This window comes from Drosophila sechellia, chromosome 3R (genome assembly GCF_004382195.2).
Source record: "Drosophila sechellia strain sech25 chromosome 3R, ASM438219v1, whole genome shotgun sequence".
In the NCBI taxonomy this organism is placed as follows: Eukaryota; Metazoa; Arthropoda; class Insecta; order Diptera; family Drosophilidae; genus Drosophila; species Drosophila sechellia.
This window is the reverse complement of record NC_045952.1, coordinates 5,904,336-5,927,382: the sequence shown is the minus strand read 5'-3', so window position 1 is coordinate 5,927,382 and position 23,047 is coordinate 5,904,336. Positions and strand designations below refer to the sequence as shown.

Sequence of the window (23,047 nt, the reverse complement as noted above, 5' to 3'; positions counted from 1 at the left end):
CATACAATTAAATGTTTTATTTGGAGTAATATATCGATGGTTATATTGGTATTCGTTTGGACAAATTGTACAGACTATAAGAAGATTCGATTGGACACTTTAAGTACAAATGCTAAATTAGGCTTAGTAGGTGGTAGATTTTAGCAAAGTCAATCCATATCATCCGTATTTGTGGGGCGGAATCACGAGTTACTTAATTTCAACAATTTCGTTAGACATGTTAAACCTGTTACTTAGACAATAGAACAAATGTGGGACATGAAATGAAAGGACGAAAGGAAGAACGACTTGGAGTGCTGCTTGGCAAAGTATAATCAGTTTCCCTTCCTCTTCGGCTGATCAGCAGGTTAATATAGGTAGGTAATGCGCCTCTAAATATAGGTGTATACGTATGTTATAAGCGAGTTATGTATATTTATAGTTTTATGATTCTTATGTCGGTCTGAGGATGTGATGGTAAGTCATTAAATGCTTCGCAGCTGCTTCTGCTCCTGGGCACACTCCCTCTACCAGAATCCGCCCGACGAGAATCCGCCGGGTGGCACTCGCCCGCGTGCCTCTCCATTCGTGGCCGCTGGTTTGTTCGCCGGCTCCTTGGGCTGGCTGGGTGGGGCGGACTTGGCCTCCTCCTTCTGGGTGGAGACCTCTTCGCGAATTTTCTCCACCACCTTGTTGGGATCCGTGGAGCCCATGCAGGCGTTGAGGTTTGAGGAGTTCTGTTGGTTGTACTTGGCACGCGGGGCGGGAACGGCCACGTCGGGCTCCGAGAAGATATTGGTGTGTCCGCCGCCTGGGGGCTTCAGCACTCGGCTGGAGGGACGGGCGCTGGTGGTCAGGCCGATTTTCAGCTCGGTGGATGTCATTTTGTCGCTGCTGGTTGTGGTTTCAGTGGCTGCAATGCATAACAATGAAAAGTGAATCAGATGCGGTCGGAAATACGAGTAACCTAGACTACAAATTCAGTCACGCCACTTGCGGATGTGACGCCCGTCATCCGACATCGCCCCACTGGCAACTCTGGGCGAAGTGGAATGAAAACGAGAGACCTATTTGTTCTGCCCTTCTGCCACCTTCTCGACGGTTTCTCCACACACATACATAGAAAATCATCTATTTTTCTGGCTGCGCTGACTTCAACTTTTTAACTTTGCCGTTAACTGTAATTGCGCGTTTTGTGGCTGTCGCACTTTCGTTGTTGTTTTTGCCATTGTTCATTTCTCCGTTTTTGTGTAAAGCGTTCGCACAGTGGGCTCAAAAAGTGCGTTTGGGCATTGGCCATTAACCATGGTTTAAACAATAAAGTCTGTCGGTGATGATAAGTGCCAATAGTCAGACTGGTCAATTAAGCAAAATGACAAAAGCTAGTTTCGTAATGACTTTTTGCAAAGCATCCCATTCATATTTATAAGTCTTTCGCCGTATCTTGGCAGTGTTTTCCATCTATTTATGCCTCGCTTATGGCGGAAAAGAGGTCGCCTCCCAGGCGATGACATCTGAGGCAAGTGCGGTGAAGAAGCATTTGTAATGATGCGTCATCCGCTGGGGGAGGCACATGCCGCCCAACTCCCGCCCGGGGTGTATCCCATTTGGGGTGGCTGTTGGCGACAACAACAAACACAGGCCACACACACTGGCAATTTTGTTGGGGCACGGGAAAACAAAGCAATGTGAATGACCGCAGCGAGTCAAAGATCTCTAGATTAGAAGGCTCACAAGCGATTCCGATTCCCACAGTTGAACGCTTTCCACCTGGGCAAAGAACACTAGCACCGCAGTGCACAGCGCAAAATATGATGGTATCTACATTTATTTAAATGATGAATCAAGGGGATATCTAACATTTTATTTAGATGACCAAAACAGCAGAGAGAGAGATAGATAAAATGCGTAATAACGCAAACAAATTCGCTGGCCAAAAATGACTCTTAAAACCGCATCATACCAACATTTCCTCTCAGTGCAGAAAGGCAATAACAGCGACTGATTGCCGTGTTCCCTTTCCACTGTACTTGTTGTTTTTGCTTCCCTAGGGCGATTGCCGGCTCTCACACACACACATCTGCATGCATACGAGAATCACATTAACTGTGCTATCTGCTTGTATTGGTGCTGAAATTATGAGTAATGAGCAATCTGGATAAAACTCGAAATTGTGGGCCCGCTGCCATCGCCGACTTGTTGACCAAGTGAATGTGTATGGTCAAAACACATTAGAGGCAAATCCAGTTTCGGCAGACCTACTTAAAACGTATCATCGATTAGACTAAAAACGGCGATGCACACGGAAACTGGCCGACCATAGAGTAAAGTAAACAACAACCACTCCAAGAGGAGGCTACTGAGATTCGGTTCGAACTGCTTTCGGCTAGTTTTTCGTGCCTAGGTGCATGCAATAATCGCCCGACTAAAGCGAAGCACACAGAACCCGACCAATATGGCCGCCAAAAGGAGCGGCAGCCGGAGATTCCCCCGCCGAGGGCCAGAGCCCAAAACACCGAGCCAGTAACCGGGAATCTTCCACTTCCACAGAGGATGTGTTATTTATAATGCATATGGCAGCTGGGCTAAATAAAATTCAAAAGCAGCTGCACTCAACAAACGCACGCACACACAGACAGCGCTTGCGCTCGGTGTACGAAATTCCATGACACAAGTGAAAAGCGCTGGTCTGCGAAAATATTGATTTATCTCGCGGACCCGCTGTCGGCCAACTATCTGTGGGCACAGCCTGTTGACACCCAAGTGACGCTTACCCTGGAAGGACTCCGGAACGCGGCTCTACTCAAAGCAGTCTGGCTTTAACTTTGCAAATAAGAGATGCGGAATACGACGCGCACTTGCCAACGAACGTTGATTTCAAATATGGTGTAAAGTGACCGGAGCAGAGTATTGGAATTACCCGAAAATCTGTCTTCAGTTCGTAGGGGAAGCTTTTCAACTCTGGTCCCATTTTATTTAACAGCAGTGTGTCGGGCACTGTTAAGTATTGAGATTGCTTAACACGCCATCTATGAGAGAGAATTGCAACTTTTGAATAAATTACTTCATTTAACTACTTATTATAACTAAATTTAAATGATAGACGTTCATTACTAAATCAGCTCGGTTGTTGGTACTGATCAAGATTATTTATGCTTATTTTTGCTTTAATTTCTTTTTTTTATATTAATATTTAAGCTCGCTGTAGATGAGTAACGGGTATGTTAGAGTCGATATTTTTCTTGTACATATGTCAGATTCAAGACATTAGCGCAGTGTTCAACCCGTGCATTGACGCAAACCAGTGAAACCACCTTGTGAGCGGTAAGGTCACACTTGACTTTTGTTGACGTTTCATTTTAGGTTTTTCAGATTGCATCTAAGCAGTCTAATATCTTTATCTTTGCTATCGCAGCGAATCATAACAAGATGGGTAGTGACTGGGACGAGATAAAGCGCTTGGCCGCCGACTTTCAGAAGGCGCAGCTCACGTCCACGCTGCAGAAGTAAGCGAAGCTCTCCTATTTTACTGCTTCACATTATCACATTTGTTACATTACCAATTTCGTAGGCTCTCGGAGCGAAACTGCGTGGAGATTGTCACGCTGCTGCTGGAGAAGCAGATGCTGGAGGTGGTGTTCACCAACGATGGCAAGGAGTACATCACGCCTGATCACCTGGAGCGCGAGATCCAGGACGAGTTGTATGTGAACGGAGGTCGTGCCAACTTGGTGGAGGTCAGCAAAACCCTGAATGTGGATTTGTCACGAATCGAGGTGCTTGCCGAGCGAATAGCTGCGGAGAATCCCAGCGTACACCTGGTATTGGGACAGCTAATCGACGAGGACTACATCAGTCACATTGCCCAGGAGATCAACGAGAAGCTGGTTCAGCGAGGAGAGATTTCGATTTCGGAATTGGCTTCTCAGTTCGACCTGCCGTCGGACTTCCTGCAACACGACGTGGTCGAAAAGCATCTGGGTAAGATCATTAAGGGTCGCCAGGATGCCTCAAATCCGCGGGTGTTCTTCACTCAGGCGTACATCCAACGTTGCAAAGCGAAGATTCGCGGAGCCCTGGCTGCCATTACCAGGCCCATAAATGTGGCTGTGATTCTGCAGCAGATCGGTGTGCAGGAGAAGATCTTCCACTCGCTGCTGGACGAAATCGCGCCAGCCGGCCAGGTCACCTCCAAGCAGGCCAACTCCCAATACGTGCCACACATCTATGCCAAGACGCAGGCCGACTGGGTGAACTCGTTCTACAAGCAGAACAGCTTCCTTGAGTACGACGCCATCCAAAAGCTGGGAATTTCGGATGCCAAGTCCTACATTCGCAAGCAGTTCCCCAACGAAGAGTTTCTCTTCCTCAAGCGTGTGGCCCTTGGCGCTCGACTGGTGGAGCTCACGGTGGTCACGGCGCTAAATGAGTGCAGTGCCACCAAGCAGTACCTGGATCTGACCACCATACTTCCATCCAATCTGTCCGAGGAGGATATCGAGGAGGTTTTCAGCACCATTATGGCCCAAAAGCACAGCAATCCCAGCAACTTTGTGTATCTTGATGGCATTGGTACGCACTTGAGTTACTCCTTTTTAATTTCATAACAATGAATGCGTTACTTTTAGTATTTTCGCAACCATACCTCGCGCAATTGGTTCAGCCGTGTAAAGCGTTGGCAGAGTCTCAGGCAAAGGCGGCCATCGATGGCGGCGTATACCAGCAGTACATTGTGGAGAAGACGCTAGCGCAGAAGGGAAACGTGTCGACCCAAGAGCTAGAGGACGATGGCAAGGTGGACAAGCGCGACGAGCGGAGAAAGAAGGCGTCCTCTGGCAAAGCAGGAGGAGGAGCACAAGGGCGTGAGACCAAGACCAAGTCCACAAAGAAGCATCAACGCGGAAAGGCGGCCGCTCAGTTCGACAGTGATGATGAGGACGATGTGCAGCAAGGCACTCGAGGTGGCGGTGGCGCAAGCAAAAAGGCAGTTAAGCCATTGGAGCTGGTCAAGACAGCGGACATCGTCAAACTGATTACTGCGAGTCTAGAAGAGGAGGGACTGGAGCATTTGTCGAAACCCATTGCTGCTCTTTATACGAAGTACGTACTACGAACAAAATGAATCGAAACAAGAAGCTTGGTGCTAAGTACAATTTCTGTTAACCTTTTTATAATAGCCAATTTAATCAGACGGCTTTGGCACGTGCTCAGGAGTTGTTCGAGGCTACACCGCAGACGAATCGACGCCAGACACACGCTGCTATCCAGGATCGCATCAATACGCTTTTGATAGACATAAGGCTCTACGAGAAGGGCTTGAAGCTTTTTCCGCAGGACACGCAAACCCAGCTGGTTAAATACTTGCTGAAATCATTGGGTAATGAGATTTGCAACGAACTTTCCCTATACGTGGCCAGCGAGTGCAATCTGACTGTGAAAAACACCAACCTGAATGTGGACCAGCGCAATAAGTTGGCTCAGGAGTGCGAGGCCCAATACCGTGCCGCATTGCTTGAGCAAAACAAAGCCCTGAATAAGAGCATTGACGAATTCGAACTGGCCACGGAAACGGTGCTGAAGAGCTGCAGCATGATCATCAAGAAGGTGGACAAGAAAAAAGATCGCCTGTTAATCGCAGACCACAAAAGGAAGCTGCAGAAGCAGCTACTTGAGTGCCACGAGCCGGCACTGCTGCTGCACCTGGCTGCGCTGATCTTGTTCACCACGATCACTGGTAGCATTTTGCACGCGTCCGGAAAATTCGTTTCTGCCATTCTGCAACATATTCGCGGCTCACTAAACGAGGAACAGAATGCTCTGTTGCTTCGGTATCACGGTGAGTTTTTGCAACCATAATTTGGGTTTTAACTAATTCTCACATCAATTTCAGATTTGGTCCTGCAAGTTCTGCAGGCTACTCCCGATAGCAATGAGTCGAAACTGGCCAACGAACACTTGCAGGCAATGCAGACACAAGTGGTGGAGTTAGCTCAAAACTTTTCACGCGCATCGGTTTCTAAGGCTGATTGATGATGCTCCTATATTCCAATCTTTCTTCCCATGTAATTAAATTGCATCTATGTAAATTGGTTCTGGTCTGCAATAGATTTTGCATTTGTTAAATTTTCATAGTTTATGTTTTTTGTTTTTATTACTGCTATGCATGAAGTTACAAAACGATGAGCTTTAAACAGCGTTCCTAGCTTTATCACTGTCGAGTGTTTGGGTTGTTGGAAAAACGATTTAAAATTGATTAGTTTGGAAGGGCTGTTCTCCATTTAGTTTGGTAAGCTCAAGCTTCAATTAAATAGATCTCTTACGGAGCTACTTATATACAAGATTTTCTAACAAGACCGATATAAGTTGTGCATTTCTTTACAACGAGAATTTGATTGTTAGGATTGATGTGAGCGATGTTTGTCCCTGCACTTTATAAACTATGTAGTCTTTGTAGTATTTGCTTGGCTTTATCGCTGGATTGCCTGCAGAAGAAGGAAATGATAGCTGTTAGCTCTCAAAACTAAGTTCCATTACTTACATAAAGATTGGATTGCTTGCATCACAGTTCTCTAATGTTTGTTTAATATATCCTATAAAAAGTTCCATGTTCTTGAGGGTCTCGCTGTTGGGTAACAACCAGACTGTAGGCAGGGTATTCACAATGATGTAAGCTTTGTTTATGGCATCGTTTGGCGTGCAGACTCGCATAGCTAGCAACAGGTAACGATTCAGAAGCGCTCCAATCGCCAGCTCGCGCAGTAGCTTATCAGCCAGGATGCCCTGCCAGCTTAGGAAATTGCGAAACAGCTTTAGACCACTGCAAAACTGTCTCTGAAAGAACGAGGTCTTCGCCTCTTGCACTCTAGAGTTTAAACAAAAAAGGAGAGATTAAGACCGTGGCCAATCTTTTGCAAGAATAATATACTTACTGCTTTGGAAAAATGGGTATAAATACATCGTTTTCTAGGGCCAACCGCATGCGATCCATGATGGATTCAAACAGTTTGTGAAGCTGCTTATTTGTGCCGCTTAAGGGAAACTCGCGACCTAATCGATTGATGAACCCAACCAATCTCAGGGTCTGTGTGGTAGACAATGGATCCCAGCATTCCGTGACCAGAGCTAAAAAATATTCATTTATTACCCCACTTCGCGTTTTTTTTTTTGTAATGTGTAATACTCACCAGTCACCTTGGGCAGCACAATCTTTTCGATGAGCGCCGGCACCAGATTGATATCCGGATCGATCTTCAGCTGCTCCACGGTTTCATCTGCCTGGGAGGCATAAAGCATGCAGGCCTGATACCATCGCATATTTTCTATATCCTCGTACTCGTCCAGCAGAGGCGACCAAAGAACAAGTTCGTGTCGCACCAGCGGCGCCAAGAGTTTCGGAAGGCACAGGCTAACAAATGCGTCCTGGTATGACGACATGTCAGTCTTACGCCAGGCAAAAAACTTCATTAGTATTAGCTCGATCTTGCTGAAGTCGTCGGTTACGTCCTCAAAGGCCTCCACCGACTGTGATTCTATCTGCGTCATTGTAGTCACACTCAGTTCCTGCTGTTGATCGGCAATCTCATCGTCGCTGGACATGCCATCCAGGTGGGACGAGAGCAGATCATTGCGCTCGCGCTCGCACCGGCGACGTGTCCTTCGACCCTCCCGTTCCGCTGCACGGCGAACTTGTTCTTCATATTCAGGTGCTCGGCGGGAGGCAGCTGTTACAGGTTCTGAAATCAGAAGATTGAACATGTTAATACAGTTTAATAATCGAATTATTTCCGCTAAAACCATACTAAACAAAATTCTCATACTTGCTGATTCGGCGATTTCTTTGGCCTGGTCACGTACATCCTGCCTCCGTCTGTTTACCAAATAACGTTGATTTTTGCCATACTGTTGCAGTGCACGCTTCTCAAGATCGTATATGACTGGCGCTTTTTCCGAGAGGCAGTCGACAAGGTCATTCACATAGCACTTTATTTCTTGGTAAAACTTGTACTTTGCTGCCGCTGTCGGTGCATTCTGCTGACACTCCAACTGCTGGAGCTTTAATGCCTTTAGTTCCGTACTAATCCTGGCCATAGTAGCACTGTGATCAGCCGACCGCTCTTTAAGCTCGCTAAGACGCGATTGGATGGCAGCGAGGATTTCCTGAGGAGTTCGCAATGCAGCAGCCTTGGCCTTTTCCTTCTTGGTTTTGACGGATGATCGAACTGCTGCGGCTAAGTTGGTGCGCTCAAGGGCATTCTTAGCATACGCCTGCTCCAGCAGAGTGGACGTGGACTGTGCCGCAGTTGAATCTCCGTCGTCCATGCCGGTGCCGATGCCCGGTGTGGCAGGCTTGATCATAAAACGGGATAGCACGGTTTCATGCTGAGAATGGACCAACTGGGCTGCCGTTACACCCTTGCGGATCTGCTGGTTCTCCCACTCGTTCATCTCGCGATCTGAATCTCCGTCGGTGGCTGCAGAGGAGTGAGCAAAGGTTAACAATAGTCTACAAACTTCACCTGTAATTAGCCTGGTTCTGGCCACAAATCGGCCTTGGTCCCTCTACATACAATCATTTTCGACAGCATAAAACTGCTCGCGCCGCTCTTCACGCTCTTTGCGTCCAGTAATATCGTTCATGTCCATGCGTTCTTCGTCATCCGACTGATCACCCTCAACATCTTCGCAGGGCAGACGGTTGCTTAGCTTGGCCGGCTCTTTGGGCTCCTCAATAGGTATGTAGTCGCCTGCACCTGGAAAATAACACAAGGAGTAAGTCATTGCTAGTGTGGCAACGTCTCTAATCTTACCCTGTTCTCTAGCCCTTTGCCGACGTTTTCGGGCAGCATGTATCATTGCTGCATCCGGAATGGAACCACTTTCGAGCATCTGCTTCAGATGTTCTGGCTTGGAGAAACGGTGACGCGTTTTGTCATGGCCACCATCCTCGGATTGCTGGTCTTCTTCGTCGCTCATATCCTCCCGTCCAGCGCAAAGGGCAGCTCTACCGTTCAGAATTGCCTCGGGAGTCTCAGATTTCTTTACCACTAGCTGGGGACAAGATAAGTAAGTTTTATGTTATTGTGGATCCCTCAAGGACTTCGATTAGGGTGAAGCATTGGTATTCATGCTGCTTTTGTGGAAGGGAAGACATGCGACTATCAATGGTGGGAAAAGTACTAGTTATGTGACTACGTAAGCAATGGCTTTGATTTTTGGTAATTCGAAAAATATATCTATGAGTGTTACACAATATTTAAAAAGTTATATCCTGGTAAGGGTCAAGTTGTATGCTTCAATTTATTATTAAAGAAAGAATGAGTTAGAATGTTCTGTTATAAATGGTACTTAAAGATCGCATTATAATTCGAAATTCTAAGTGAGTGATAGTTGTGGATCGTAAATCCTAGACACTTCCCATCACTGACCAGTTAAAACGCCAAGCAAATCAACGTCTAAACTACTAGTATTTAAAAATGGCACTTGAGACCAGAAAAACCAACTAATTTAATAACACATTTAAACTCATTCAGCCTAATGTTTGCTGCTAATTGTTCTACGATAATTCAATGTAATTTCTGATGTTGAAATTTCGTTAAACGGTATTATTGTAGAAGAAATTGAATAATAATAACCTTACCACAAAGTCGTCTGTGCGTATTTCGGTTTGGATCATATGATTATCACTTTTTTTACTTTTACTCTGATCGCTGGCACTTTTATATCTGCCAGCATTGGCAGGATTTGAGTTGGAATTGGGGGGACCCGATGATGGGCCACCGTACGACTCTAAATGCTGTGTACTACCATTTTCGCCCCCGGGAAGTCCGCTGTTTTCCGCCCGTTCCTCGCGCTTCTTCTTGCGGCGTTCCTTGTCCAGCATGCGCATCACTTTCTTGCTATGCGACGACTTTCGCACCTGGAAGACCTCGACGTCGTCCTCTGCAGAAGGATTGGGGATTTTGACTTCATCTTCTACTTATATTCCGGCATCACTCACCATCATCTGCGAAGCTGAGCAGCGCCTTTGGCTTGCTGTTGTCCTCCTGCGGCTTTATGGCCTTCCGGCTCTTCTCTTTCTCCCTCTTGCCGGAAATTATGGGAGGCGGAGGCGCCTCCATTTCGGCGTCCGGATCCAAGGATCCGCCGTCCTCCTCTTCGTCAGCGTTGCTGGAGAACACGCGTCGCTGGATTTTCTTCGGTTTGCGGAAAAGCGACATTTTCCACGATGCTGTTGTTACTCTGCGATTTGTTTAATCAATGAAAACTCGAAAGAAAAGCGAATTTTCGCAGGATCTCTTCTTCTTGCTGTCGTATTGTATTAGAGATGAAAATCGTTCGATGTCGTTCTCGTGCTCACGTGAGTCACGAGCAGGGCTGGAACGTTAAGTCTCGGTCTAGCACTCACAAAACTTTTTTGTAATAAAATTATGAATAACTTGACAAATTTTGCGATTTATAATTTACATTCAAGCTAGTAGTAATTATAAAACAACTGTGATAAATACATTAAGTTCTATGCCGAGGGCAGCAACACATAAAACTGGTCTTATTAAAATATCGGCAAGAGCTTAGATTACTTTTCATCCCTAGATACTGACAACGCCCATCTCTAATCTCTGAATTCGGCGAACGCAGGGCGTTTCAAAACAGACCGAAAAGTCGTTAACTTATTGGTGCCTTGAGCCACAGAATCTCTAACATGGGCCTTAAAGGTTGTGAAGTGCAATTGGACAACCCGTGGAACACCTACTACGCCGGTCAGACGGTCAACGGCCAGGTGAAGTTCACGTTCGACTCGCCCAAGAAAGTCCGAGGTAAGTGGGAGAATCCCAGTCACAATTGTGGGCCGCGCTGGAGAATGCTAATTAAAACCCCAGCTGCATACTATTACTCATAGAAGTGACGACACCTGCGTAAGAGTCATTGATTAATTGGAAATAGAGTATATATATAAATATAGCACCTTCGTCTTCAATGTGCAGGATGAACACTTGCTTTGGTAGTTTCCTTGCTTACTTTCTAAATCCTGTCCCAAAAAGCCGGCGCACCACCCACAAAAGTGGGTTGCTCCTTCGGTTCCTAAATGACCTTGTTTTCAGAAAGCTGGCGGTTGTTAAACCCTCCAAAGAAATGCACTTTCTCCTCTTGTCAGTTGGGTGATAACAACTATAAATAGCTCCAAGTGTGAATACAAAAGAAAGTAAATAAATATGTATATGTATATATGTAGTAGATTTGACGGGGGGCATGTAACCTATGTGGCAAACATTCCGCCATAATCAAATTTTGAGGTCACCAAACACGGGAGACAGATGCTGCCTGGTAGCGATGATGTCATCCGTTGAGTATGCCGTAGAGAGCTTTTCATATTATTTATAGCTAAAATTAAAGCGCTACAGTGACGTCGTCGATTGTCATTCCGTAAATACAGCCACTTGTTTCTCGTAGGTATTATTATTCGGTTCCTGGGAGAAGCCAACACCGAGTGGTCAGAGGAGAAGAGCGTGACCACCAGCGAGGGCAAGACCGAGAACGAGGTGACCCAACTGAAAGGGCATGAGGAGTACTTCAAGATCCAGTACTATCTGCTGGGCGGCAAAAACAGTAAGTACATAAAACGGACCGGGAATTCAGTCAACGGATGCCACGCCTTAGTTGATCTCAAATGATTTGGAGGATTTATTCATTGAAAGTGTCTATTAAGACACAAAGATCGCAAAAATATAAAATTCAAAAATTCTAATTAAATTAAACTGATTAAATAATTTTTCAACTCTACACTTCCTCGCTTTTTATAAAATTTAAATTTAATTTTGTAATTACTACCCACCTTATAGAATTAATAACTTCTCCTTTTGAAACTCAATTAATGTTTTTATTTAGTATATATGTATATTAAATAATATATCTTGACAGACCCTTCCTCTGCGTGTAAGAATTGAATACATAATAAGCTATAAGTGACCTTTTTAAAATGCTAAAAGTTAAATGTATAATTTTGCAGGCTCTGAGACGGAACTGCCGCCAGGCACTCACACTTATCCATTCACCTGTGCTCTGCCGCCGAATCTGCCCTCATCCTTTGAGGGCGAATTTGGCCACGTGCGCTATACCATCAAGGTGACGCTTGATCGTCCGTGGAAATTCGATCAGGACATGAAGATGGCGTTCACAGTAATAGCGCCCGTTGATCTGAATCTCAATCCTCGAGTCAAGGAGCCATTCAGGCTCGAGCTAGAAAAGTCCTTCTGCTGTTTTTGCTGTCGGTCAGGACCGCTGGCTGTCATCACGAACATCCCGCAAACAGGATTCGTTTCGGGGCAGGTGCTGCCCATCACCTGCGAGGTGGACAACACCAGCAACGTAAATCTCACGGCAGTGAAATTTGAACTGCGAAAGCTGGTCACCTTCCACACGAACCAGCCACGGAGCGAGAAGCGTGAGTCCAAGGTGATCATAGCCAACTTAAGTGTTGGCCCGGTCAATGGCGGCGAGTCTCGCACGTTTACGCAGCAAATGGAAATTCCGGCGTTGCCACCGACCAACCTCCTCAACTGCGGCATTATAGCTTTGGACTACGACTTGCATGTGGAGTGCGAGGTGAGCGGTCCGCACCGCAATCTTACCGGCAAGGTGCCAATCACCTTGGGCACTATTCCATTGGCTGGCGTACGGCCACCTACTCAATTTACGGATGCTCCGTCCGCGGTTCAGTCCGAGGATCCATCGCTGGCGCCCACACAGCCAGTGAGTCCGGCCAGCCCTCCTGGCGGCGATGGCGTGGGTGGTGCTCTGGGCTGGAACGTGGCTGACAGCACTGGTGGTGGTTCACTTTATCCTAATATACGTGAGTATAAAAATTATGGAGTTTTGTGGATTTCCTTGTAAATTATAAAAGCTTCGTAGTAAGGTATATATTGAGTATTTATTAAATTATTCCATTTTTATTTTGCAGCGCCACCGCAGTTTGTGGAGACACAATACCGGGCACCAACGATCGCCGGTAGGGACGACTCCGAGCATACGCAGATGATCGGCGACGGAGCCTTCGCACCTCGTTATCCGACCTTCCAGTTTAATAATGCCACAGCACCGCCAGCAAACCAGTGATCGAATCTCTAAGCTAGACCCACAATGATATTCTTAAACTTTGATGTCGAACTATTTTTTTCTGGCTGTCTCTGGAGGGTTCTCTTTCGCAATTTTTATCGGCTTTGCATTTATGGAATAATAGCTTTCCGTCCAAATAGGAAGCATTAACAGCTGCAGTCAAAATAAAAAAGACACAGTTTTTTGAAATGCGTAACTTCCGTTACTAATTAAGTAGCTTTCGGAGAGTAAATACAAGGAGTTGAGGCTTTATTTTTTTGACTGCATCTGTGTTTAATTTAATAATCGTATAAATACGCACAATTGTCAATTCCGATTTAAAATGCTCAAATTTATTTTTTTTCCGTTTTTATAAGCCAGCAATAGTGCCTGAAACTGATGTACGACTATAATCGTAATAAAACACAAAAGATAATGAAGATTTGATACATGGGCATAGCCAAATCCTGCGAGCCAAATGTGTTGAGCCTTGAGGAACTTGTTTTATACAGAGCATTGGGAGATCCAAGAACTTGGAATGGTGCTATCGTTCCATATCTACTTCTTCTTTTTCTTGCAGTATTCATTCAGTTCCCTGGCCTTTCTTGCTTTCTTCTCACACTTGCACTGTTCCTTCAGAGCTATTTTTTTGCATTTGGCCTTGAGGATCTTCATCTTCTTTTTCCGTTGTCTAAGCTTCTTTTCGGCTATTTTTTTGCATATCTGGAAAAGTCCTTCGGGATTGGCCTTCGGTTTCGGTGGTGGGGCTTTAGATGGTGGAGGGGATGGACTAGCAGCTTTTGGTGGTTGGGCAGGAGGCGGAGATGGCGTTTTAGCGATCTCCTTCTTCACCTCCTTCTTTACCTCCTGTTTGATATTCTCTTTTACATTTGTTTTAGCTACTGGAGCTGCTTCCTTGAACTTGTATTTAGCGCATACATCAACTTCTTTTGGTTTTTGCTGTTTGCTGATTTTCTTGCACATCGCTTTTTTCGCTTTCTCTGCGCTTGCAGCCTTTTGTCTGGCCTGTTCAGCTTCTCGCAAGGCTTTTAGTCGGTCCGCCTCCAGCTTAGCGGCCTTTTCGCATTCCGCCTTCTCCTTGTTGGCCTTATCCTTTTCCGCCTGCTTGCGGCACTTTTGAATCGCAGCCATTTTCTTACACTGCTCTTTCATTTTCTTGGCCCTGGCTTTTGCGGCTAGACCCTTGAGTTTCATCTGCTTGGCCCTCGCCTTCCTCCTCGCTTCCTTGGCCATTTTGGCGCACTGTCTCTTTAGTTCGCACAGATCTTCTTCAGGCCCTTTTTTGGCTTCCTCTTCGGCCCTTCTCCTGGCCTCCTCTTCTTCGCGTTTCCTTTCTTCTTCGGCTCTCTTCCGGGCTTCTTCAGCCAATCGGGCGCACTCTTGCCTTTCTTTTTCTTCTCGACATGCTCGCTTGATGGCTTCTATTTTCGCCTGCTTTTCGCAATTCATTTGATCGGCGATTTTCTGGATGGCCTTGTTAAGCTTTTCCAACTCTTCCTCCTCGTCGGGGCATTTCTTCTTACATTCTTCTTCCTGTTCACAATCTCCCCTTTCTTTTTTGACACACTTCATGCATTGCTCTATTTCCTTCTTTTTCTGACATTTTTCCACTTTGGCCATTTTCTTACACTTTTTCATTGCGACCTTTTCCCTGCACTTATTTAACTTTTTCTGGGCTTTAAACTCCTTGCACCTCTTTTTAAGCTTTTTCATGTCATCATCTCCATCATCGCCTTTCTTTCCACCACCCTTGCCACATTTCTGCTTCTTCTTACCTCCACTCGACCCTTTGCCGCACTTTTCTTTCCCACACCCCGCGGCAGAACTGGCGGTTTCACAGAAAATTTTTCGCTTCAAGGAAGTCTCACCATCCATCAAATCCTTTTTAAAGATCCTCTGGTTCAGCCGCTTCTCCAGGTCTCCCAGGAACGCACTACTCAACGGCTGATCGAGTCGATGGCTAAGTGTATTATCACAAGCACCTGAAGACAAAAGACGAGATTCATACATTTTATTTGCAGAAGCGTGAGTAATATTAGAAATCCCACCTTCCTGGCAAATCAACACGCTCTGCAGCTTTTTCGGCGTTCTCCCATAGTCCTGTTTTGATTTCTGCACAAGATTCAGATCCTTTATGCATTTCACTACGTGATACATCCGGAGACACCTGCTGCAATTGCAGACACGGAAACAGGCATCAGGGTAGTGGCTCAACGCCAGCGAGGCTCTTTTCAACATGTTTTTTTATGCTTCGGTTCCAAAATTTAACAGATAATTTTAAGAACAAATCGGGCTAAAATGCAAAAATTAAGAGGATTTTGACCCGATCTGCGCCATTATTTTCCGAAAACTGGGATATAAATGGAGCTGTATTTGACGTAATTATCACAGTAAGTGTGTGAAATAGTAAAATAGACTAAATATTTTTAATTTGTACTTGTTAAGATCTCTAACGGAGGTATATAAAAATAATAATAATATTCTTATGGAAAGACAAACATGAGTGTGAAATGTGCGGAGTCGATATTCTGAATTTTTTCTATTAGGACGGCAGGCAAGTCATGACTGCAGATAATGAAAATCAAGTTTTTTTTAATGTTAAGCTACTCATTCTCAAGAAAGGTTACATCTGACCATACGGTATAAATTAAGATTATACGCGAGTGTTTCATTCTTCCGTAATCATATATAGAATTTTCGAACACTACGAAGTGAAAAGCCAGATTGGCAAAGTTTTTATTAACCACAATCGTACTTCATTTTCAATCAAACATGTTAAAGAATTCCATATTTTTGATTTTTTTATGAGTCCGCGCAGCTTGATCGGTCATTTACTTCTTTTTGCCCTTTTTGGCCTTTTTCCTGCACATCTCTTTCTCCGCCATTTTTTTGCATTTTGCCTTTGCGGCAAGGTTTTTGCATATTCTTATCATTTTCTTAAACTTCTTCTTCTCGGCCAGCTTTTTGCACTGCTCCCGCTCGGCAACCTCCTTGCACTTTTTTTTCCAATTTACAGCCTTCTTTTTGCATGGATCCTCTTTTTTGCAAGGATCTTTCTTCTTGCAGGGGTCAACTTTCTTGGGTTTTTTAGCGCAAGGATCTTTGGGGCAACAGCTTTTTTTCTCGCAGGGATCTTCTTCTTGACAAGGCTTCTCTTCTTTGCAAGTTTTTTTTTTCTTGCACTTATCCTTTTTCAGCAACTTCTTGCACTTCTTTTTCATCTTATCCTTTTCACATTTTTCTCTTGCAGCCAGCTCCCGGCACTTTTTCTTTATTTTTTCCTTGTCGAGCTTTTCTTTTTGGGCTAGTTCCTTGCAGATCTTCTTAACATCACCATCATTAGCTTGCATGGTGATTTCCTTGAATAGTTTCTGGCATTCTTTCATAATTTTTTCAAGATCTTCACGCTTTTCTTCCTTTAACGAAAGGTTTGATTTCTTCCTCCGGTCTTGCTGTTGCTCCAGATCTTCCAGGAACTTTCGTTGCATGGGGTTGGGGCGTCCATAGTATTTGTTCTTGATGACGTGAATCACTCCAATGGAGCCGTCTCCAATTTTCTTAGGCTTTTGACTAGGCTGGCTTTCGGGCTTGAGAATTTCTAGTCCGAAGAAGTATTAGATATCTATTAAAGAGGTTACATTTTGAGTTCTTACCAATTTTTCTTAAATGTTCAAGTGCATTTAGATGGTAGGGCCTTTTAACAGAAGTCTGGAGGCACCGATAAACTAACGCAGGTCTCTTTAACATTATAACGGTAAATTTAGAATTTTGCTAGTGGAAAAAGAATTTTTAACGAAAAGCTAAGCATAGGAACAAAACTAAACTAACATTTTTAAATTCTACCAAAAAGTGATGACGTTATCATCTAAGAAAACTTGTGAAAGTGTTAAAAATATCTAATATGATTTCAGATCCGTTTCAACGGTAATCACACCTAATTATTTTCCAATTACATATTCAAGCCACAAAGAATCCACGCTATACTTTTATATTTTTATATAACCGTACCTCGTATAATAATTAGTATATTATAGATTCCTTAAAAACCATGTCCGTCTGCCTATCGATCCTTCCTTCTGTATGAACATCGAAATCTTGGGAACTATATAACGAATATATATATAGTGACGCCTGTGATTAGGAAGATTGCCACGCCCTCATTACTCGAAAGCTGGGGGTTACATCCAAAAAGATATTAGTGATGGTTTCCCCCCTTGTTATTGTTTTAAATAAATAAAATCTCATTTTTGGGTAAAATGCCATATTGTATATTATGAAAAAACCAAATTTTAGATAAAGCTGCGTTGTACAGAGCTGAATGAATTAAACCAGGTATGGTATGTATTTCATTGAATAATCCGCGAAAACTTTACTTTTTCTTGCATTTGTCTTTTTTAGCCATTTTCTTGCAATTTTCCTTCTGAGCCATTTTTTTGCACTTTTTCTGCAACTTTTTCATCTTTTCTTTCTTGGCCAGTTTTTTGCACTTTTCCTTTTCGGCCAATTTTTTGCACTTCTTTTTTAGGTCCCCACCCTTTTTCTTGCACGGATCTTTCTTCTTGCAAGGATCTTTCTTTTTGCATGGATCTTTCTTTTTGCAAGGATCTTTCTTTTTGCAGGGATCTTTCTTTTTACATGGGTCTTTCTTTTTGCAAGGATCTTTTTTTTTGCAAGGGTCTTTTTTCGCGCACTTGGTCTTTTTCTCCAATTCCTTGCATTTTCTATTTAGTTCTTTCTGCTTGCACTTTTCTCTTTCAGCCAGTTTCTTGCACGCTTTTTTGATGTCGCCACCTTTTGCAGCCATGGTGATTTCTAGGGCTAGCCTCCGGCATTCATTTTTCATATTTTCCAGTTCATCCTGATTCCCTTCCTTAAACCACTTGATCCTAACAGTCTGTTGCTGCTCCAGGTCTTGCAAGAACTTTCGTTGCATTGGATTGACGAGTGCAGAACGAATGTGGGGCGGATCGTGAATAGAGACATCGACAAATTTTGTTTGCCTCTGATTTGGAAGGTCATCGGCTGTGAAGAAGTATTAACAGTCACATGTGGTAACCAGGCCTATCAGTTTACTGCATACCTTCCTTTATGTTTTCAAGGACATTGATGTGGTGAGGCCGTATAAAAGTGGGCTGTAAGCACCGACGTAAAATTAAAGCGGTTCTCTTAAGCATTTCGACAAAAATTTTGAAATCTTGTACCGAAAATTTTACAAAGAATTTTGAAAAAAAAACACAGCTGGAGACTATTTGTCTGTGGAATCAGGATCTAAACTGAATCTGAGATCTAACCTGCCCCCAAAACTATACAAGTTCAACTGACATTATTATCTCAGATCATCAGATCAAAATCAATCTAATGAGAAATTTTTCGTCTCCCAAGAAATCCAAAAGAACTTAATTGGCTGCTAGCAATAAATAAAACAAGATGCAAAGCAAAATAAACTTCATTAAATTATGCTGAAAATTTTTTCTTATACCCGTTACTAGCAGATTTAAAGGTTATACAAGGTTTGTTGAAAAGTAAGTGAAAGAATGAAACGTTTCTTATTATATTTTTAGGACCATAACCCAAGACGATCCTAAAATGTCCGTCCGTAAAAACAATGAGTTCTCGGGATTCAAGAGTCACGCCCACGTTTGAGTCAAAAAATTCAAAATAGATTTCGAAGTCTGCAGCAGCGCTCTGCATTAAATGAAAAAATGCATTAATTTAGTGGAAAGTGCACTCGTTTTTAGCAATGGATTTATAACCAGGCTTTTCAGTAAATATTATTGTTAATATAAGCAGGACACATAAGCTCCTATATGTAAATTTAGAAACACGATTAAACCAAAGACACTAGAATACTGGTGTCTAGAATACTAGACACTGGTGTCTTTTATTAAACCCACCCTGTATCTACACAAGCAAAAGTTTTATTTTAATGCTTTGAAATTAAAATTTTATTGCGGATGAAAATCACTTGAAAGCCAAAATCGTAGCTCCTTAAATATAAACTGTTTTGGGTTCCAAAATGCCATCAGCTCGACCCCATTTTGGGCATATGCGTCCAGGCATTATTCAATCCAGCCCGATATCCAGTTTCAGTCACATCAACATCTTCGGTCTCGTGATGTCGGGTAGGTGGGCAGATTATTTATTTTTCCTTGAGGTGTTTGCCGCATCTGGAATTATAGAGAACTGTGTGCCCATCGGTTAGGTTAGAGCATTTGGTCTTGACCTACAAACAACCTAGGTTGCCTCTCCCAGAGTTTTATTTATATTTCTAAATGTGTTCATTTTGCTCGGTTGTACTATCAAAGTTGAACCGACGCTGATTTGCGACACCTTATCAAAGCCCCGGGGTGGTATAAAATTTTAATTGACTGAATAATTCCCTCGTTTTCTGCGATGTCGTGTGAAATGGAGCTAATCTATATACTACAGTTTGCTGGGCGCCAGTCACCTCGATATGACATTCAAAAAGGTTTCCGATAATAGTTTGCAGTATATTTCCGTTCTGTTTGCCCCAAAAATTTGGCCAAAGAGTGAGTTACTTGAAAACTACCACTAACAAGTGTGTTTCGATTCCTTAACTTGACATTTGTATTGAAATATAGTCGATAATATTCTGAGCTACAGTAACGCTAAAATATTATTATTTATGTGACAAAAAGTACATCCATGATTGTACCCTTAATCTATAGGCTAAGGACTGACGTAAAGTGTGTTCGGTTCAGTGAACCCAATCTTACCGAGAGCTGACGTAAGAATCGCGATAGATGGTTAGAAAAGCATCAACTGTCGCAGTCGTCATCGTCTTTTTCCTTCGCGAGCTTCTTCAGTCGTTTCATCTTCTTGGCACACTCCTCGGAACCACCAAGGATCTTGATATTTCTGGTTTGCTGCTTTTCCCGGAGAAGCTCACGCGGGGACTTTTTGGGTGAAGAGCATTCCGGCGATCCTCCCTTTATCTCAGTGTCATCATTTTTTTTTGCGAACATATCTAACTCTTTCTTGACCAGCATACTATCCCGATTCGGGAACCCTGTGCCAATACCATATGGTAAAATGTTCATTGAAAATGTGCTCATGCGACGTTGACCAGTAAAGGAAGACATTTGCCGTTTGCCCTCGCCGCTCTTTCCACGGCCCAAGATCTTGTCAAAAAAGTGTTGGATGAAGCTTTTTTCAACTCGTGGTTTCACCGGCACAGCAGGGATCACTGGGATCTCACCCGTAGCTTTGTCCCGGAGCTTCAGGGCTAGCTCCCCATCATCCAACTGAGGCTTTTCTTTGCTTGGCTGATTTACATCGACCGCTGGCTTTTCGTCCACCTTGGTTCTGGTCTCATCCATTGAGGTGGGTGCCTTGACTTTGGCTTCCTCCTTCTTAGGCTTCACCTCTGGAGCCTCTAGGCTAGGACTGGATTCCTCGGCTTCTTCTTTGAGTTCAGTTTTACCTGTTTCCGACAGGGATACTGAGGAAACCTCCGGGGACACTGGATCATAAAGATCACTTGGAGTCAGCTCTGATGTAGTCTTAATTTTGCTATCACCGCTGCTTGACTCGCCTTTCTTAAATCTTTGCGGCTTTTGTGTAGCGTCGTTTTTGATACCACTCTTATCGGCGGATTTCACGAAGGACGAAACCTTCTGTGCTAGATCAAAGCTTTTTAGCTTTCCCGGCTTTTCTTCATTCTTTTCACTCTTGGCAGACTCGACCTTTTTGTTTGGCTTATCACTGGTTTCTTCTCGTATAGTGGAGTCCAAGTTACTAAGTTTGACGAAGTAGTCTTCTTTGGGCTTGTCTTTCTTATCTGTCTCGTCCTCTTCTCTGATGGCTGAGTCCAAGTGGCCAAGCTTGGTGAAGTGATCGTCAGATTTATTGGCAGAGCCAGTAGTATCGAGTTGGCCTTTTTCATGAATTCCGATTTGTCCTTTTTTGTCCGATGGCGATGATAGCATTGCTAGAACTTCCGCTTGACTGCTTTTAGTTGCTGACGACAGTTCTTGTAGTGTCCACCAAGCACCTGGATTATCATTAAATTTTTCAAGTGTCTCGAAGAGTTCGTTGACTTTGCCTTCCTCGTTCTTGTATTGCTCACCATCGTGGTCGTCTTTAAACATGGCCACTATCTCCTCTGTGGACTGGCTTTTAGGTTCGTTATGAATAACTCCAATTGTTTTAGCGTTGTCTAAGCCAATAAATGGATTTGGTATTTGGCTATCGGCGGGCTTTAAACTGGATAGAGGCTTACTTGAAATAAATTCTTTGGTCTTAGTTGTTTTAGTTTTGAAATCCGACTTGGTGTCCTTTCTACTCGACTGTAGTTCAGACGGCGGAATAGGCTTAAAAATTTTTCTAAACTCAGTTGGAGCTTCATGCTTTGCCACAATTTTTAATGGCAACTCTAGTTGAGAGTTAACCTTAGAGGTCTTTTTTGAAGTTGAGTCCTGACCAGAGGGGAGGGTACTGGTATTTGGAGATGTCTTATCTTTGGGAACCCAAGTATTTTCTTTTTTAACCAACGTTTCAATAAAATAGGGCTTTTCACTTTTAAACTCTATAGGGGCCGCACTTGCATTTATGATTTTGGTTTCGGAGGTAGATGCATCCTTTTTACTAACCGATTTAAAATGTTCCACCCATTTAAGGATCCTATCCCGATTTTCTTCGTTCTCGTTGGGTTTGTCGATATAATTGAATCTCCTTTCATGAGATTTATCTAGCATCTTCCTAAATTCTTCACTTCTGTCGCCGAGTGCCTTTGAATTGACTGTGATACCCGATATCTTACCTTCCGCAGGCATGTTAAAGCTGGAACTCTCACCAATCGGAGTTTGTGCTTCTTTGGCTTTAGGATTAGGGCTTTGTTTTAAGCCTTCAATATTTGCAGTAGATGTCTGAGAACTATCCGTTCCCGTTTGAGCCTTTTGTAATGGGCTGGATATAACTTTAAGATCGAGGCTTCCACTTGCATCAGTCTTGGAAGCTGAATTTGATTTGGAATTTTCCGGCTTTGAACTAAAAGATTGGGTATTACTGATTTGAGTCTTGGAACTGTCTTTGGCTGTGATTTTATCTTTTGATTCGTGAATGTTCGGAGAGGCTTTTTGAGGTGTCTCGTTAATCGACTTTGATAATCCCAGCAAATTTTGTTCACCTGTAGGTTCTTTTGAGGTCGAGTCAGTAGATTTGAGCTCCGCTTTAATTAGAGGGCAGTCTTTCTGAAAAGGGTCAACACCGAAATCCGACACAGAAGCTGCCAGCGCCTTTAGTTCGGATTCAATTGAACATAAGTTATTTAGCTTGAGCTCATCTTTCGATTTAGTAAAGGACGAGTTGGTAGACTGAGATGGAACTGACTTTAAATCACTATCTGCATGGAAGAGGTTAATGTCTTAACTATAGCATTTTATCCCAGCCTTGCTTACCCTTGTTTTCTGTAGTCCTAACCGAAGACCCAAACTCAACCACCTTCCCTACCATGTCATGATTGGACCCTGAGGAACCTATGTTATCTGAGCTGCAGACAATGGTTTGCGGATTTGGAGGCTTGACTTCCGTAGGCGAAGGCTGGGAGCGGTTCGGTTGATCCTGGAGGGGCAGAATCTCTGGCCTGACCTCGTACGGCAACTCCGGTCTTCGCTCTCCAGGAACCTTGGGAGGTTCGAGGGGAGCTGGTGCAGTCCCCAATCCCAGAGTACTCTTTTCTGCATTATTCCCTTCGCCCACGTCTTGGTTCAACGAACCTGGACCCTCCTTCCCAGCCGATTCCCCGGACTTTGAGGAACTGGTGTATCGACGTCGTCGGTATGAACAAACCCCAAGAGGGCGGTAGGAGGACCGCAGGAGCCCCAAGCAGTGAGTGGTTCGGCGACATGCCGCGATACCGCCAAAAACAATGCCGGCCATCTGGCTGCTAAAAGAAGGGGGTCGACTGGAATCTCAACAAATTTTGGGTTTCGAATAA

The 23,047-nt window shown here is 43.9% G+C and overlaps 8 protein-coding genes across 10 annotated transcripts; 2 read left to right on the top strand and 6 right to left on the bottom strand.

Annotated features, from left to right (window-relative positions):
* Positions 1-2: 2 nt before the first annotated feature.
* On the bottom strand, positions 3-2,874 carry LOC6621645. Its single transcript, XM_032721183.1, has 2 exons — positions 2,754-2,874; positions 3-892 (listed from the first exon to the last, which is right to left on the bottom strand). The coding sequence occupies exon 2, from the start codon at positions 861-863 to the stop codon at positions 507-509; it is 357 nt and encodes a 118-aa protein (XP_032577074.1). The 5' UTR covers positions 864-892; positions 2,754-2,874; the 3' UTR covers positions 3-506.
* Positions 2,875-3,331: 457 nt separating this feature from the next.
* On the top strand, positions 3,332-6,108 carry LOC6614189 (E3 UFM1-protein ligase 1 homolog). The gene is made up of 5 exons (XM_002038600.2): positions 3,332-3,485; positions 3,551-4,551; positions 4,608-5,079; positions 5,157-5,815; positions 5,870-6,108. The coding sequence occupies exons 1-5, from the start codon at positions 3,409-3,411 to the stop codon at positions 6,007-6,009; spliced, it is 2,349 nt and encodes a 782-aa protein (XP_002038636.1). The 5' UTR covers positions 3,332-3,408; the 3' UTR covers positions 6,010-6,108.
* LOC6614188 (PAX3- and PAX7-binding protein 1) lies at positions 6,103-10,307 on the bottom strand. 3 transcript variants are annotated; one of them, XM_032721177.1, is made up of 9 exons: positions 9,977-10,302; positions 9,617-9,918; positions 8,787-9,027; positions 8,547-8,729; positions 7,797-8,450; positions 7,164-7,712; positions 6,909-7,101; positions 6,518-6,841; positions 6,103-6,461 (listed from the first exon to the last, which is right to left on the bottom strand). In XM_032721177.1, the coding sequence occupies exons 1-9, from the start codon at positions 10,194-10,196 to the stop codon at positions 6,410-6,412; spliced, it is 2,718 nt and encodes a 905-aa protein (XP_032577068.1). In that variant the 5' UTR covers positions 10,197-10,302; the 3' UTR covers positions 6,103-6,409. The 3 variants fall into 3 exon arrangements, with proteins under 3 accessions (XP_032577068.1, XP_032577069.1, XP_032577070.1); XM_032721178.1 differs by lacking the exon at positions 9,977-10,302 and having other exon boundaries at positions 9,612-9,699; XM_032721179.1 differs by lacking the exons at positions 6,103-6,461; positions 6,518-6,841; positions 6,909-7,101; ... (1 more) ...; positions 7,797-8,450; positions 8,547-8,729 and having other exon boundaries at positions 8,941-9,027; positions 9,612-9,918; positions 9,977-10,307.
* Positions 10,308-10,582: 275 nt separating this feature from the next.
* LOC6614186 (arrestin domain-containing protein 17) lies at positions 10,583-13,504 on the top strand. Its single transcript, XM_002038597.2, has 4 exons — positions 10,583-10,793; positions 11,428-11,583; positions 11,984-12,826; positions 12,935-13,504. The coding sequence occupies exons 1-4, from the start codon at positions 10,679-10,681 to the stop codon at positions 13,087-13,089; spliced, it is 1,269 nt and encodes a 422-aa protein (XP_002038633.1). The 5' UTR covers positions 10,583-10,678; the 3' UTR covers positions 13,090-13,504.
* Positions 13,421-15,485, bottom strand: LOC6614185 (axoneme-associated protein mst101(2)). The gene is made up of 2 exons (XM_032720870.1): positions 15,138-15,485; positions 13,421-15,071 (listed from the first exon to the last, which is right to left on the bottom strand). Exons 1-2 carry the CDS (start codon positions 15,325-15,327, stop codon positions 13,627-13,629), a joined length of 1,635 nt encoding a protein of 544 aa, XP_032576761.1. The 5' UTR covers positions 15,328-15,485; the 3' UTR covers positions 13,421-13,626.
* A 304-nt stretch (positions 15,486-15,789) lies between these two features.
* Positions 15,790-16,967, bottom strand: LOC6614184 (sperm-specific protein Don juan). Its single transcript, XM_002038595.2, has 2 exons — positions 16,743-16,967; positions 15,790-16,687 (listed from the first exon to the last, which is right to left on the bottom strand). Exons 1-2 carry the CDS (start codon positions 16,834-16,836, stop codon positions 15,921-15,923), a joined length of 861 nt encoding a protein of 286 aa, XP_002038631.1. The 5' UTR covers positions 16,837-16,967; the 3' UTR covers positions 15,790-15,920.
* Positions 16,968-17,333: 366 nt separating this feature from the next.
* Positions 17,334-18,397, bottom strand: LOC6614183 (sperm-specific protein Don juan). Its single transcript, XM_002038594.2, has 2 exons — positions 18,170-18,397; positions 17,334-18,111 (listed from the first exon to the last, which is right to left on the bottom strand). The coding sequence occupies exons 1-2, from the start codon at positions 18,261-18,263 to the stop codon at positions 17,459-17,461; spliced, it is 747 nt and encodes a 248-aa protein (XP_002038630.1). The 5' UTR covers positions 18,264-18,397; the 3' UTR covers positions 17,334-17,458.
* Positions 18,398-19,011: 614 nt separating this feature from the next.
* Positions 19,012-23,014, bottom strand: LOC6614182. Its single transcript, XM_002038593.2, has 3 exons — positions 22,509-23,014; positions 19,827-22,453; positions 19,012-19,272 (listed from the first exon to the last, which is right to left on the bottom strand). Exons 1-2 carry the CDS (start codon positions 22,987-22,989, stop codon positions 19,869-19,871), a joined length of 3,066 nt encoding a protein of 1,021 aa, XP_002038629.1. The 5' UTR covers positions 22,990-23,014; the 3' UTR covers positions 19,012-19,272; positions 19,827-19,868.
* Positions 23,015-23,047: the final 33 nt, after the last annotated feature.

Coding starts and splice junctions, on each gene's coding strand:
- LOC6621645 (XM_032721183.1), bottom strand. CDS start 863: ATGACATCCACCGAGCTGAAAATCGGCCTGACCACCAGCGCCCGTCCC.
- LOC6614189 (XM_002038600.2), top strand. CDS start 3,409: ATGGGTAGTGACTGGGACGAGATAAAGCGCTTGGCCGCCGACTTTCAG. Junction 3,486..3,550: donor CTCACGTCCACGCTGCAGAA/GTAAGCGAAGCT, acceptor CCAATTTCGTAG/GCTCTCGGAGCGAAACTGCG. Junction 4,552..4,607: donor TGTGTATCTTGATGGCATTG/GTACGCACTTGA, acceptor CGTTACTTTTAG/TATTTTCGCAACCATACCTC.
- LOC6614188 (XM_032721177.1), bottom strand. CDS start 10,196: ATGTCGCTTTTCCGCAAACCGAAGAAAATCCAGCGACGCGTGTTCTCC. Junction 8,451..8,546: donor TTATGCTGTCGAAAATGATT/GTATGTAGAGGG, acceptor ACTCCTCTGCAG/CCACCGACGGAGATTCAGAT. Junction 7,102..7,163: donor TGTGCTGCCCAAGGTGACTG/GTGAGTATTACA, acceptor AATATTTTTTAG/CTCTGGTCACGGAATGCTGG.
- LOC6614186 (XM_002038597.2), top strand. CDS start 10,679: ATGGGCCTTAAAGGTTGTGAAGTGCAATTGGACAACCCGTGGAACACC. Junction 11,584..11,983: donor TCTGCTGGGCGGCAAAAACA/GTAAGTACATAA, acceptor ATAATTTTGCAG/GCTCTGAGACGGAACTGCCG. Junction 12,827..12,934: donor TTCACTTTATCCTAATATAC/GTGAGTATAAAA, acceptor TTTATTTTGCAG/CGCCACCGCAGTTTGTGGAG.
- LOC6614185 (XM_032720870.1), bottom strand. CDS start 15,327: ATGTTGAAAAGAGCCTCGCTGGCGTTGAGCCACTACCCTGATGCCTGT. Junction 15,072..15,137: donor CGTGTTGATTTGCCAGGAAG/GTGGGATTTCTA, acceptor TTTTGTCTTCAG/GTGCTTGTGATAATACACTT.
- LOC6614184 (XM_002038595.2), bottom strand. CDS start 16,836: ATGTTAAAGAGACCTGCGTTAGTTTATCGGTGCCTCCAGACTTCTGTT. Junction 16,688..16,742: donor TGAACATTTAAGAAAAATTG/GTAAGAACTCAA, acceptor TCTTCGGACTAG/AAATTCTCAAGCCCGAAAGC.
- LOC6614183 (XM_002038594.2), bottom strand. CDS start 18,263: ATGCTTAAGAGAACCGCTTTAATTTTACGTCGGTGCTTACAGCCCACT. Junction 18,112..18,169: donor CCTTGAAAACATAAAGGAAG/GTATGCAGTAAA, acceptor ACTTCTTCACAG/CCGATGACCTTCCAAATCAG.
- LOC6614182 (XM_002038593.2), bottom strand. CDS start 22,989: ATGGCCGGCATTGTTTTTGGCGGTATCGCGGCATGTCGCCGAACCACT. Junction 22,454..22,508: donor TAGGACTACAGAAAACAAGG/GTAAGCAAGGCT, acceptor TCTTCCATGCAG/ATAGTGATTTAAAGTCAGTT.